At 35.5% G+C, this 14,333-nt stretch overlaps 1 protein-coding gene across 1 annotated transcript in view; it reads left to right on the plus strand.

Moving 5' to 3' along the window:
- LOC123673787 overlaps positions 1–14,333 on the plus strand; it is a gene marked incomplete in the record, with an annotated part of 335,142 nt that overhangs the window by 137,566 nt on the left and 183,243 nt on the right. Inside the window, 1 exon segment of the mRNA XM_045608469.1 lies at positions 14,154–14,308. Coding sequence (XP_045464425.1) covers positions 14,154–14,308 — 155 coding nt within the window.

Consider the following 14,333-nt stretch of genomic DNA (forward strand, 5'->3'; position numbering starts at 1 on the left):
TTCTCTATCATTAATGGCATATCTACCTTTCTATTTACAACGAAATAACATCCATTGATTCCTGTCCAAATATACTCAAGATTTTTAATATTTTTAATATGAAACCTCTGAATTCAAAATTTTTTATTGAATGGAAATGGCGCCCCATGCTAAAAAAGCCTTAACGAGCAATCTGAAAATGATTTCAAGTTTGAAATATTTCCGTTGTGTAATATATTTATCTCCACGAGAACAATAAATGAATATCAATATTCAAGGAAAACTTAAAGATCTGATACTTTAGAATACAAATCATCTGCAAAGAAAAGTTATATGGCAAACTATAATTATGTTTCTCTATTTCATTATCGTAATGAGTTCATTACAATTCTAAAAACAGTGCTATAATGAACTCATTACAGCATTGTTTTCAGTTGAATTTTTCGTTTCGTCGTTGTCTATACAAACTTTCAATCCACGTTAATGGTCAATATGATATAATTTGAATTTGGGAGATTATTTGCGACATTATTCGCAATTTCTCTTGATTATGTTGGTGTTGAATCGATTTCGTCACACATAGTTCACGAATTTGATGCGTAATTATAAATTATTTCAAAATTCGAAACGTGCGATTCAAATTAAAATTTCCTAAACTGTCAATTTTTGTTATACCAACTGCCAAGATACAATACAATGGTCACTAGGATGTATAATTTGAATATTTCATTGAATTTTGAGAATATTTCGCAAAACCTGACTGAAATAGAGAAAACATCGTCTAATACTCGTTGCAGAAGGCAATTCCAACACTCGTGCGTTCAAATTTCGCATTCGTTTTGAAAAATGAGCCCATTCTACAACTAGAATATACTATTTCATTCAGAATCATCCTCCTAAGTTTGTCCCACTCATTCAATAACACCCTGTCTATTATGTCCGTTTTTCACTCTCAAATGATGATTGATGAATTCTTATACTTCAAAAAGAATTCTAAAGTTGTTTTTATTTATGGAGAATTTCCGATATTTTTTTTGAAAAGGTAACACAATATCTTCGATACGATTGACAAAAAAATAGCAGTGTTGCTATGAATCTCACAAAGGATTCTGCGATCGTTATTTGAAATACCTCGCGCAATCTGCATAGATAGTAGGAATACGAGGCGAGGTGGAAATACCCTTGTGTGAAAATTGCAGCAACCTTTGAGCAAAGAATGCATAGGAATATTATTTTCCATCGGTCCATATTATTTTCCGCTGAATCGACCCGCCGGAGCTCAGTCCGGAACAGGCACTCCGGATTTTCTCCCACACAAGCCGAATTCGCTTTGTCAATCGGAACAAAAGCGATCCAAATTAGATCGAATTCGATAAAGGTTGCGGCACTTGTCGATCTCTGTAGTTTTTTCCGTGCCCATTCGGCTCTCAGGTTCTCCGTTCATGTAATAGCACACCGGATCGATTCCGGAACCGACTTCCCGGAGCGATTCCAGTATGTAGATTGCTTCATAGTAATCGACTAAATCTTTATTGTGTTCCCGGAAATAGCGTCAGCTGTATTTCCGCATCGGAAAATGGTATAATGATGGTAGAGTCGGCGGTTTCTGAGCCCGAGTACCTGGATACGACTTGTGCCCCTCTGCTGATCACGTTTTCTGTTGAAGGTTCAATCATCCGCGAGCAATAAGTTATCATTACAGAGAGTCGGGGATTGAAGCCGTGCTTCCATGATTCGGTTTGTCTGAGTTTACAATGGGATTTTTTTTTGCGGCGTACTTGACTGGTATTGGCGTTGGATGCATTATATTGATGGATTTCCAAATATATATTGCCAATTAGGGATATTAATTATTAGGGTTTCGATATAAAAGGTGTTTTTTTTAGAGCTATAGAACTTTAAATTGCAATAAACGATGGATTATTCGATTGACATGAATTTTATTTATCCGCAAGATAATCTTGTGGCATTACATATTAAATATGATTTCTGGCATATGACCGCCACGGCTGGCTCGGATGTATTCCAATCTGGACGTCCAATTTTCGTTGACTTATCGGCAATAACACGGCGAATATTGTCTTCCAAGTGGTCAAGGGTTTGTGGCTTATCCGCATAGACCAATGACTTTACATAGCCCCACAGAGAGTAGTCTAGCCGTGTTAAATCACAAGATCTTGGAGGCCAACTCACAGGTCCAAAACGTGAAATTAGGGAGTCACCAAACGTATTTTTCAATAAATCGATTGTGGCACGAGCTGTGTGACATGTTGCGCCGTCTTGTTGGAACCACAGCTCCTTGACATCATGGTTGTTCAATTCAGAAATGAAAAAGTTAGTAATCATGGCTCTATACCGATAACCATTGACTGTTATGTTTTTGCCATCATCGTTTTTGAAGAAGTACGGACCAATGATTCCACCAGCCCATAAAGCGCACCAAACAGTCAGTTTTTCTGGATGTAACGGTGTTTCGACATACACTTGAGGATTAGCTTCACTTCAAATGCGGCAGTTTTGTTTGTTGATGTAGCCATTCAACCAGAAGTGCGCTTCATCGCTAAACAAAATAAAATGGACGTAGTGCGCGATACGTATTCCGCACTGAACCATTATTTTCGAGATGAAATTGCACTATTTGCAAGCGTTGTTCAGGCGATAGTCCATTTATGATGAATTGCCAAACCAAACTGAGGAGAAATCACTTGACAGCTATTGAATCGGACGCCACCTCGAACAGTAATGCCAACTCAAAGTTATATACCTCGAAAAAAAACACCTGTTACATACTTATTGAATTATGTAACTTAGTATTTCTGCCATATTCCACGTATATCTTGATTAACATTATTGGGAAAAATACGTCGCGATACAGTAGATATCTAATGCCAATGATATTTTTTTTTTATAAAGCAGGTGAAATCCTAATGAAGGTAGAACAGTGTGACTCTTTTATTTGTAACTCTATCACGATCTCTGTTGTATGGTTTTGCCGTTTACCTTTCAGTGTTTTTATATGAGATTCTGTCCTTCTTGGTTTGGAATTGGGTTCTACTCCATTCTTGTTCTTCTGTATAATTGATCTCTTGGACTTTCGTGATAGGTTGGCATCTTCATCACATCTTCACAAACCTTATGGGCCTTTCTCTGTTGATTTTTGTTTTTTTTTACGAACCAGTTCATTTTCTGTCGCTTGTATCTTCTCGAATTTGCTTTTGACTTAGTACCCCATGCATCCGATCCATAAGTTAGTTGATATAATCATTTTCATTTTCGTATTTTGGTTCGTTTGATTATTTTTTCCTATAAGTGGGTAAAGTCTGCTCATTGCTTTTTCTGTTTTGCCCACCGAGATACTTAAGTTCATTTCCCATTCTATCTCTTCTCTATCTTTTCTTAGATTTAGTTGGTTGGAACTTTAGTCTCCTCTTTCGTAGTAGAATAGCCTGGCTCTTTTTGTCATTTATTTGAATTTTCTAGTTAATGAACCAATCTTATCTTCTAGTGCTCGTTGCAGTCTTCTCTGTATGACGTATGTTCGTCTGTATCATCCATATATAGGGCTAACATATTTCTTGGGTCTTTTCAGATGTCATATCTATATTTGTTGTAGAGCAGCGGTCCTGAAACTGTTCTTTGGGGCACTTCTGCTTCTACCCGCCTATTTGTAGATATTGCGTCATCTATGTCGAAATAGAAATTCCTCTTTCAGGTATTTTCTTTTCATTCTGCAAGTTTTTATAGTACATAGTGTCATCTTGTATAGGTTGGTCCTCCGTGTCAGACTGGGTCGAAGGCTCTCTCAACAGCAAAAGTACTAGTGCTCTGGCTTGGTCGTTCTGAAAACCTTCAGTATTCAGTAAACCTCAGTAGTTGCAGTTCTGCTGAATGATCACTTCTGAAACAGAATTGTTCGGATGGTAACAGATTCAGTTCTTCTTGAGATGCTTCTCAACAATTTTTTCCAACGCTTCTACAGTTTACCATCTTTCAAGATAGTGTTCTGTTTTTATCCCTTCATTTGGATATATTCATTAGCGCTGCTATTTTTTTTCTTGGCATCTTCTGTATCATAAAATTTGTTATGTTGTCCCTACCTGGAGCTTTACTTTTACTTTTCAAATTTTTTATGACTACGTTCAACTCTGTTGACATTGTTGGATTTGAAATTCGCAACCCGGTGGTTTAAAAGTCACTTTTTCATTTTCTTCTACTTCTTCTGAGTTTTCATTTTCATCGTATTTGATTTTGGATTGATATGATTTATCTTTTGCATCAGTCAGAGCTTCGGCTTTTTCAAGAGTTGAGAATTTCATCTGACTTGCTCCGTGTAGGTAGGGGTGAAATTTCAATTTTCCCACAGCGTAAACCTAAGCAGCATTGTTTCTCAGATTGTGTGACTCATCCTTAAACATCTTCAAACTGAAGTTAAATAAAATTGGTGAAGCAAAATATGGTTTTCGCAATTAACCTATTGCAGATTATCTGCTTGCTTTCGCAGAAGAATAGCCTAGAGATTCCAGGGAGTCGTTAAGGAGTGAATTTGCAGGTACTTTTCAATTTTGAGTTAAATAGGCAGACAGAAAGCCTTATTTCATTTGACGACAAAAAAAATCCTTATAAATCCACACCTAATTTAAATCTGCAATTGTTTTTCATGAACTCGAAATGATTATAATTTGATCTATATCGACTACATTCAATAATATATACGGCCCTTGTTACCATTCATCCATTTATATTGAACGGCAAATTAAATATGACAGTCCCTGTTATTGAAATTCATGTATATTTATGGACTTCATGATAGCCTGAAATTGACAGCCATAATTCCTACAGTGTCTATTTCGTTACGAATGGTCAGGCAGTTGGCTGAAAATAGATTTGCTATTTTACATTTATATCCTACTAGCTTTTATATTTGTTGTCGTAAATTTGAGATTCAATTTTCTGTAATGGATTGAATAATTAATTCCATCACATCCAATTTTTGCGTTCGTTTTATACAGGATTATGGAATTTGGAATTAACACCAAAGTTTGGATAAATATTGAATTATATTAATCCATATCATACCTTAATTATCTTCGCTGTGTCCTTAAGGTTGTATATTACCTTCCTCCCTAGATTCTTCATTGCAGATTCATTATTTTGATTCTGTGAGGAAATCTCTCGATAGATTCTACCAATTTTAGAAATAAACATTTGTATGGCAGTTGAAACTCTTCAAATTGAAAAGTTTCCCAATAGTCTATCCTTTATTTCAATGATGAATCTAAAAATTTTTTCATATTCATCAGAATTACCAATTTTTATTAAAACATTCCTATGATTCAATTGTCAATTGATTTTCTCATTTGATGATATTTCCATTTATTGATATTCTTAATTCTAAAACTAAAAAACAAGAATATAATTTTTTTTTGACAAACTCTTATTGCCATTTTTTTTCATCCGAATGTAAAAATTTCAAAATTCATCATTGAAAATGAAATTATTGAGATAAAATTGATAAACTTTTCATATTTCAAAATGATATAAAACATTCAGACTGGTTGGTATATGTATGACTGATTTGAAATGAGTATTAGCAGAACCTTCTGCCTGAAAACGTCTCATAGAATAAAGTAAGCGAAGAGGATTCAAATTTCGAATAATAGAACACTTCCTCACTTTACGGGTAAATCCTTCAGAAGAGAAATAATATCTTTCGATTTGATGTCTCGAACTTCAATTTCTAAGAAAAAGAGAAGCAGAAGTTATTCACCCGTGGAAATAAAAAATTACAAGACTCTAATTTCTCCACTGATAAGATTTGTAGATTCATACCACAAACCTAAATGGAGCACAAGAAGAAAATATGCATTTTGTATCACTAAACAGCAACAAACACGAACTGAGTCGAAGTGCCTGTTTGAATGTTCCCATTATGTTTGAAGAAAAACAAAATTTGTTTCCTATCACAGAAAATCAAACAATTTTTCAATGGCAGTGATGTTCATGCATGATGGTACATACGGTGTACCACCAATTCTTTCACCTGTTCTTATTATTATTTTCTGTTTCTGTTGAATGTTATCATTTCTCATAACAGCAGATATTTTGGGTATTTTCGTTAAAATTTCTCATATTCTCTACTGGTTGAGTATTGTTTTGTCATATTGTCCGTGCATCAAAGGGTTAAAACAGTAGGTAGCATTTTCCACAAGCTTGAAGATCCAACAACTAATTCTCTAAAATCAAATCTAGTTTATTCAATGAAAGGTTAAGGTAGGGTTCCTATTCTTGAGAAGAATGACAATTTAAATTTTAAATTTGACGTGTTTCGGGATTTTCCATAGTTGTAAGCAGAAGTGATAATTATAAAGGTTTTTATTATATGAGTTGATATTTTGTGAGAACAGAGATAAATAGAAAACTATATCCTTGTATGGAATTCGCCAAGTTCTTGAAATCGGATTATTGATTCGAAAATATTGATTTCAAAGCTGATTAGATACAATCGATCTGATTGGAATTAATTTTCGCTAATCTTCCAGAAATATGTAATTTGATTTCAATCTATTCATCATCGAACTTACTGAGTGAAAAATGCGAAATAGCAAAGTGATTGGAGATGTTCGGCTTCGCTTTCAAAGCCCTACATCTCCAGAAAGGATCTTTCAAGTGCACGTGTTCGAGCATACGTATATCCAATAGAGTTTACGATACCAGAACAAAACTGTATCGGGTTTTCCGGCCACGATTTATGGTGGTAAACTTTCCGTTTCCAATAACCGTAAATTCTTATATTAAATCCACATGCGGACAATGGTGTGGAAACTTCGGGTTTTAATCAGTATTGCCCTCCTCTATACTATCTGCCGTATTTGAAAATTGTTCAGTGAAATTCCGGTTTATTTTCAAATTCTATCGGCCATACGCTTCATGTTTTCCATTGTGAAACGTTCTTATGTTTATTCTCAATGGTACCGTAGAGCGGTGTGACTTTGCACAACTTTTTGTAGTTTTCTTGGTGTAACTTTTTCATTTTGTTGTGAAATAAGTCCTGTGCAAAGTATGTTCAATTTGAACATTTTAGTTGTCGATTGTCTTTTTCTTTATTGTTAAAAATTTGGCAAAGTGACTCGCAAATCGGTGTGAGTTTGCCAATTTCTTGAAAATGCGTTTTTTGGCAATTTAATGCCTCCGGGTTCGCCCATATATCTTTTGTTAATTTTATTCCAAAGAGTTCTTCTGGGAATGTTGTACACCTCGTGAGCTGTCTGTATTGGGGGTTTTGTCTTATATACGGATGCTCACTTTTCCAAAAAGGTAGAAAATGAGAGCCAACATATTATAGCCAGAATCGAATGGAATCGGTTTGTTGCCTTGGCCTTCTACATCTCCCGAACGTTTGCCCATAGAACACTTCTGCGACAATGGACTCCGTTTACTGCATCCTCCACATAATCTAGTTGCAAGTAGCCTGAGATGAGAGATATCTCGAGAGGAAATCGATTATCTCATTAGCAGTCTGCCTAGACGTGTTTCTGAGTGCATCTTGGAACCCTAACACAACTTTTATTTCTTCCTAATTTGGTCAACCGTTGAATTTTATTGAAAATCTGATCAATTATATCAACCCAACATTCAAAGGCTTTCATACAGAAGTTGATGTGATCAATTGTTATCGAATCACTGATTATTACTTATTTCTGATAAATTTTGATTGAATTGTTCCATATCACTTAGTTCATTTGGATCATCAGAAATTGAGGTTGAAACCGACTACATATTTTTCATTAACTTTCCAACACCATTGTTTTTTTTTTCCACTGATTACTATTGATAGATAAATATGGAAGGACTGATTAACTACTAACCCACCTAAAATTCCGAAGGTTATACTGTTTATATTCAGCGATATAGCCAATGTGCAAACGAAAATTATAATCAACATGGATTGATGAGGTGAACCCTTGTGGAATACTAAATCAACATCATTCCACAAGAATACATCACCAATAAATTTGTTTTGTTATTATATTGTTTTGGGATATTATCGATTTAGTGCAGCTGGTATCATAAGCTTTTATATATGCGTAATATACACAATGACTGGGAAATGAGAATTATTCATAGAAACATCAATTCAATGATAATATGGACAAAGAAATACCTCGGAATTATTCAATACCTAAAAATGTGAAGCTTATTGTGAAGGATTATTGATAGGGATAATTTATCAATTCCCGACAAAAAATATAACATTCGGCTCACAGGTATTCTAGAAATAATGATGTATGAAAATAAAATACCTCTGTGTCCATTGGGGAAGCAACACAACCACAAGAATGAAACTATAATGATCATTATTGATCACGAATAAAGAATTGTCTTTTCATGTAACAAACTTTGAACGAATTTCATCTATATGAAACAATTTCTGTTAATCTGACCTCTGAAACGTATCAGAGCAAGAAATGTGGGTCTTTCTTTCGAGAAGAATGTTCAAGAATTCATGAACAGATGCTAGATAAAAAGCGGAGAACTTCTGAATCGGATACGTGTTGGGGGTGATCAGTATCAATTGCGCCAGATAAAGCGCAAAATAGAGAAAAAATGAGAACTGGACACGAGACAACACTCCAGGATGTAGAATATAAGAGACTAGATTGGGTTGAATCTCCAAATATTGGTTCATACCGCCCAAAAAAGTAACTAATATACTATGGTTGTCGTCTATTTTCACTAAAAGAGCCGCTGAAAGAAGAAGACTTCTCAACTGAAGGCAAATTTTTGAGTTTCCGCCAGGACGATATTTTTCATGTCTGCAGTAAATATTTTCCAGATGAAGATACTCCAGGATAGTTACACCATACGACCCCCTTCAGGTATTTCCAGTGCTAAAAGATTTTGCAATTTCACTTGATATAGTGGTACCATACAGAAATCTTCGGCACTGTTAAGTAACTTCATGTCTCCTATGAGACCGTTCAGTTCTTTTCAATTGGAACTCCAGGGAGTTGTTGAATCTGTTGAAAAAACTTCATCAGATGATGTTTTTGTATCGTCTTATTGGTAATATTCATTTTTGAACAAGCATCATTTCAAATTATTTCCTTGCTGAGATGTTCAAAGTATAATATGATTTCACTGATTTTTGGTCTCACCCGTCTGAAAATTTGATTCTTCAACCTCATTGATTCAAGAGAACTAATTTATATGAACCAAATCTACATCATCACAAATTTTATTTGCTCTGAATTGTATATTTCTGTTAATTTCTGTTTAAGTGTTGAGAAAAGTATGAATATCTTGAATTGAAGACGTCAAGTCAAAAATGGCCGATATCGGCTCTTCTGATGTTCATAAACTACTTCCCCTTGCGGAATACTCTTACAAGCACAGTCAAGGTTATATTCCATGATGATAGCGACTTGGGGCTCGTTACGAAACACATCGACAACGGAACTCGTAAAAGAAGAACGAGCTCGCAATCGATCCCGACGAAAATTTCGACGATTGTTATCAAACCGGGTAATTCCGGTCGACTCAAATATCCCATTAAAGTGCACCAGACTGAAATTTAGGAGCTTTAGTTATAACCATTATTAACTAAGGGTCGCCATATGGCGCGGTCGTACTGAGCTCCTTCGAGAGGAGCAGGAACGTATGCATATAAAACGTCGACGATGAAAATTCAACGAATCATTTCGCGCTTTGTTGATGATGTACGGAATTCGGAATAAAATATGTATTTGAAGGAGGTTGAACTTCAGCTCAGAAATTCAGGTTGAGCAATAGTGTTTTCAAAACGTCATACTTTCTTGAATGAAATCAGCTTTATGAAAAAAAAAAACAAATATCAGAGGGGGGAATTGATTTAACCAATTTAATCAAAAATTGTTTTCAATTAGAATGCGACATTTTTCCATTTCATAACGAAGGGTATTTCAATCCTTGATGCAATCAACTCTACGTTCACAGTTGTCATTCCTCTCGTAATGGATGAATGATTTACAATTTATGTTTTATTTATTATTCATTAATTTGTGTTGATGATCTGTTATTTTAATATCTTAAATGGATATTAATTTTTGGAGTCATGCAATAGTGAATATCATTTTTCACACCTCATACCTATAGTATATTGTACAACAAGTGGGGAAAGTCCAACTCGCCTTTCAGGCTCGTGCAACAAACACACCACGAGTGAGAAAAGGATTTTTCCTACAACTGCTATGAAAAGTAGCGCATTCTTCATAGCTTACTCAATTTCAAAATAAAGGTATTGCTTATACTGTGAGAAATATCATTTCTCACGGCACTTTGCCCACACCTCGCTTGGTAGACCAATGAAATATGGCTTTTGAGTCGTTTCTATAGAAACGCAATAAATTAGTACATACTGTCAACGAATGCCATTTTGATTTGAATCAAGTCCATCACTTGAATTATTGAAATTTGTGCAGTTGTGGGAAAAGTATAGTGTCCAACACGTGAAGAAAGTCCTTTTCTCGCTCGTGTGTTTGCGGCACTCGCCTTTCAGGCTCGTGCCACAAACTTCCACACTCGCGAGAAAAGTTGGACTTTCTCCACTTGTTGCACAATATACTATTCTCCACATGTTGCACACTATACTTTCTCTACAACTGCACAAATAATTAAAGAATGAACATAATTCAATTCAAAATGGCCTTCGTTGGCAGTATCTGTTCAGTGACTTCTCAAAAGCCCAATTTTATTGGTTGATCAGCGAAGTGTGGGAAAAATGCCGTGTGGAATAATATTTCTCATCATGTAAGCAATACATAGTTTTGAAATTGAGTAAGCTATTAAGGATATGATACTTCCCGTAGCAGTTGTAGGAAAAATTATTTACTGAATCAGCATCAAAGATATTTAGCAACGATCACAATTCTTGAACTCTTAAAAAACCAAAAAAAGGTATAGATAATTCCTGTGTGAATTGAAATAGGTATCCGGTTGTTTTATCTAGTAGTGTTTATTCAACTTTGACCTCACACAAACAGTGAATATTTCAACAATGAATGGTGAGAATAAAATTAAGAATGAATTTTCCGTTTAGTCCATTTATGCAGTTATCAGATCAGAAACATTCTTTCTCCGGCGAATAATGTAATTCCCATATGTAAATCATTCTGTCTAATGACAATCGATTTCTACAGAATTCATTATATCCCAACTCGAAATGTAATTTTTGCTAATTGGAATTCCACAAATTTCCGAGCTTTGAAATAGCCTACATTTGAAATGGGTTCTCAGATCTCTCTCTCTATTTGCGAATATCGAAATAATTAATGTCCGTTACCGTAAAAAAAAAAATTCATACTATACGCCCACACTTGTGTGTGAACTTTACACGTTAGATTTTATACGTCTAGAATAACGACTGGGGGGTCGTTATTTGCGACCGCAAACTTTTATTTGGGCCGTGAAATTCGACGGTGTTCGTCAGAACCGCGAGACGAACAGGGACGGACAACATTGTTCGAATGTTTTCATTTACGTCGCATTTAACACGGAATAATTCGGCCAAAAGAACCGAATAACCATCTGCCTAACCAACTCATGCGTTATTCAGTTCTGTGAAAACTTTCCAGTGAAATATTTTATTTTATATCGTATAGCGTTTATGATGAGTAAATGCTACGAGGGAGATGAAATCGGTATTAACCGGGCAAAACGTATTTTCTTTAATAATTTCGAGGTGAAGGGAGACGGATTGACGTTGCACTCGCTCCCAGCTATGCCGGCAGATGTAAACCCAGAAGGTTTCTCCAAATGAGTGTTCATCGTTTGAACGATTGAAAATGTTTGTATTTTAAATGGGAGTGTCATTAATAAATGTAGGGAATTATGTACAAAGCTGTTTATATTGTTAATAATACTTTTGGTTCTTTGCTCAGTAAACTGCTTTTAAAGAAAACACTGTCAATTATACCGACTGAAATTAGATGCTATCAAAATTGGAGCTGGTAGGGTTAAAACTAATGTTATTGTTAAAACTAAGTGCCCCACAATAGAAATACTCTTTGCATAAAATTATTATTATTATTATTTATTGAAAAGAAGATAGGAGGCAAAAGCCTATACATCTCAGGTACAAATAAAATCAAAGAAATACATTGCTAGTGAACGAGGAGTTCAAAATAATACAATCAAAAAGAGTAGGCAGGAAAAAAAAACAAAAAAATTAACATTGAAAATCACGATACAGTCAAATGATGAACAAGACGGTTTTTGAAAGCGTTTATTGACGGAGCGCATACAACTTCACTAGGCAGTGCGTTCCAAGCGTGGAATACACGATTAGAGAAAGAATGCTCTCCAACGGTACACTTGAAATTTTCGCGGTAGAGCTTAAGATGATGACCACGCCGTCCCGCCCGATCCCGCCCAAACAATCCACTCATATCACAACCGAAAAGCCCATGGAGGGCGCGATAAGTCACGATGAGATCGCCTCGAGCACGACGGTCAGAAAAAGATGGCAGACCAAAAAACTGAGCCTCTCCTCATACGTTGGACGCATGATACCGAATGGAATCCTGGTAGCCCTTCGCTGGACAGACTCCAGGGTTTCACGATCTCGAACTAGCACAGGCGCCCAGACAGGACCAGCATATTTTAGTATATGGTGTATATGTTGTGTAAAGTAATTTACAGGTGTCCACTGAGCACCGAGGAAATGATCGCTTGATGAGATATATGAGTCTATTAGCTTTGCTCACTATATAATCAATATGTTGAGACCAACTGAGGTCGTCAGAAACCTCAATATGTTGAGACCAACTGAGGTCGTCAGAAACCACAACATCAAGATCGCTTTGGGAACTGGTAACTCACACCAATTGCAAATTAATGAAGTACTTGTGACCAGGGTTTCCTCTCCCCAAGTGCATAATAGCGCATTTTTCAATATTTGAAGGTAAGATCCACCTTTTCGACCATTCGAATATGCGATCCAAATCCTGCTGCAAGTCAACACTTGAAGAGACAGTAGCGAAGATCTTAATGTCATCGGCGTACGAAGAGTGACGGCAGACCAAGCCCATCGGCAAATCAGCCACGTAAGCCAGAAATAGGATTGGGCCGAGGACAGATCCCTGAGGCATGCCACTACCAACTGCGAAACTACGGGAAGTAACGTCATATTGAGAAGTAACGTAATATTGAGAATATTATCAGGAACTTTAAAATATTTAAGGTGAATATTATTTCTAATAAAAAACCTTTGGAAAAACAAGTTTCAACCTCCCAGTTTAGAGCTTCTCTCGGGAATTTCAACTGCTATTCGCATAAAATTTGGCACAAAAATCTGTTTTGATTTTTCGAGTTCGAGATAATCCATAAATGAAAAATCTAGCAGGAAATTCTGAAGAATTCATATTCAGGGAAATTGAACATACAACAGTATGAAATTTCAAATACAATTTCTTTACCGCAATGTCCAGCTCTAAATGGTTTCGGAATCATAAATTTCTGAGAATTTTTTTCACCTGTTACTGCCCAATCGCCGTATCCTAACAACTTACGGCACATGTTCGAATCTGTGTGAACTCTGAGATTTTTTCATTCACTAATACACTTTTGATTTATTATTTTTCATGTGATAAATCTCTTGAATTTCAAATTCAATTTTCAATTTTATTCATCCATAAGTATTCTGTAAACACCACTACAAGGAGACACTAGAATGTATATGAATGAAACTCAAACCACACTAGGCAGGAACAAATTATGTGACAAATAGAACAGTTTACGTGAGTTCGGAGTTCAATGAGAACTCAATGAGAATCAATTCCACAAATTACCCGGCCACAGAGAGACCTTATTGGTATAATTTTCAATTCGATAATAATCAATCAAATACAACTTAATTAAATTTTTATTCCGTTCAGTTTGTATTTCAAGAATTTATAATTCAGAGATCAATCACTCGACACCTACTTTTTTCATAGAAAATTATATTCAACACTGTTTCTATGGTCTGTGAATAGTGAATCGAAATTGAGAATTCAGCAGAAGACCAGACTGTTTCCATCTTCAATTACAATATTTATTATATTATGCATTTATACATTTACATTATATATGTATTATACATTTATGAAACATAAAGTTGAAATATTCCCTTCCCGAATGTAAAAATGATTTTCTTACAGAATGACCGTGGAGTACACTGAGAACAGCATGGAGGCACGACTCAAGATCTCCTCTGTTGAAGTCGACGATGAAGCGACTTACAAGTGTGAGATAACCTATTTGGAAGTTCGAGAAAACTGCGATGTGGTTCAGATAGTGAAATTGACAACATTAGGTGAGTGTCTTATTCCGAATATTTT

This window comes from Harmonia axyridis, chromosome 2 (assembly GCF_914767665.1).
Source record: "Harmonia axyridis chromosome 2, icHarAxyr1.1, whole genome shotgun sequence".
Lineage (NCBI taxonomy): Eukaryota > Metazoa > Arthropoda > Insecta > Coleoptera > Coccinellidae > Harmonia > Harmonia axyridis.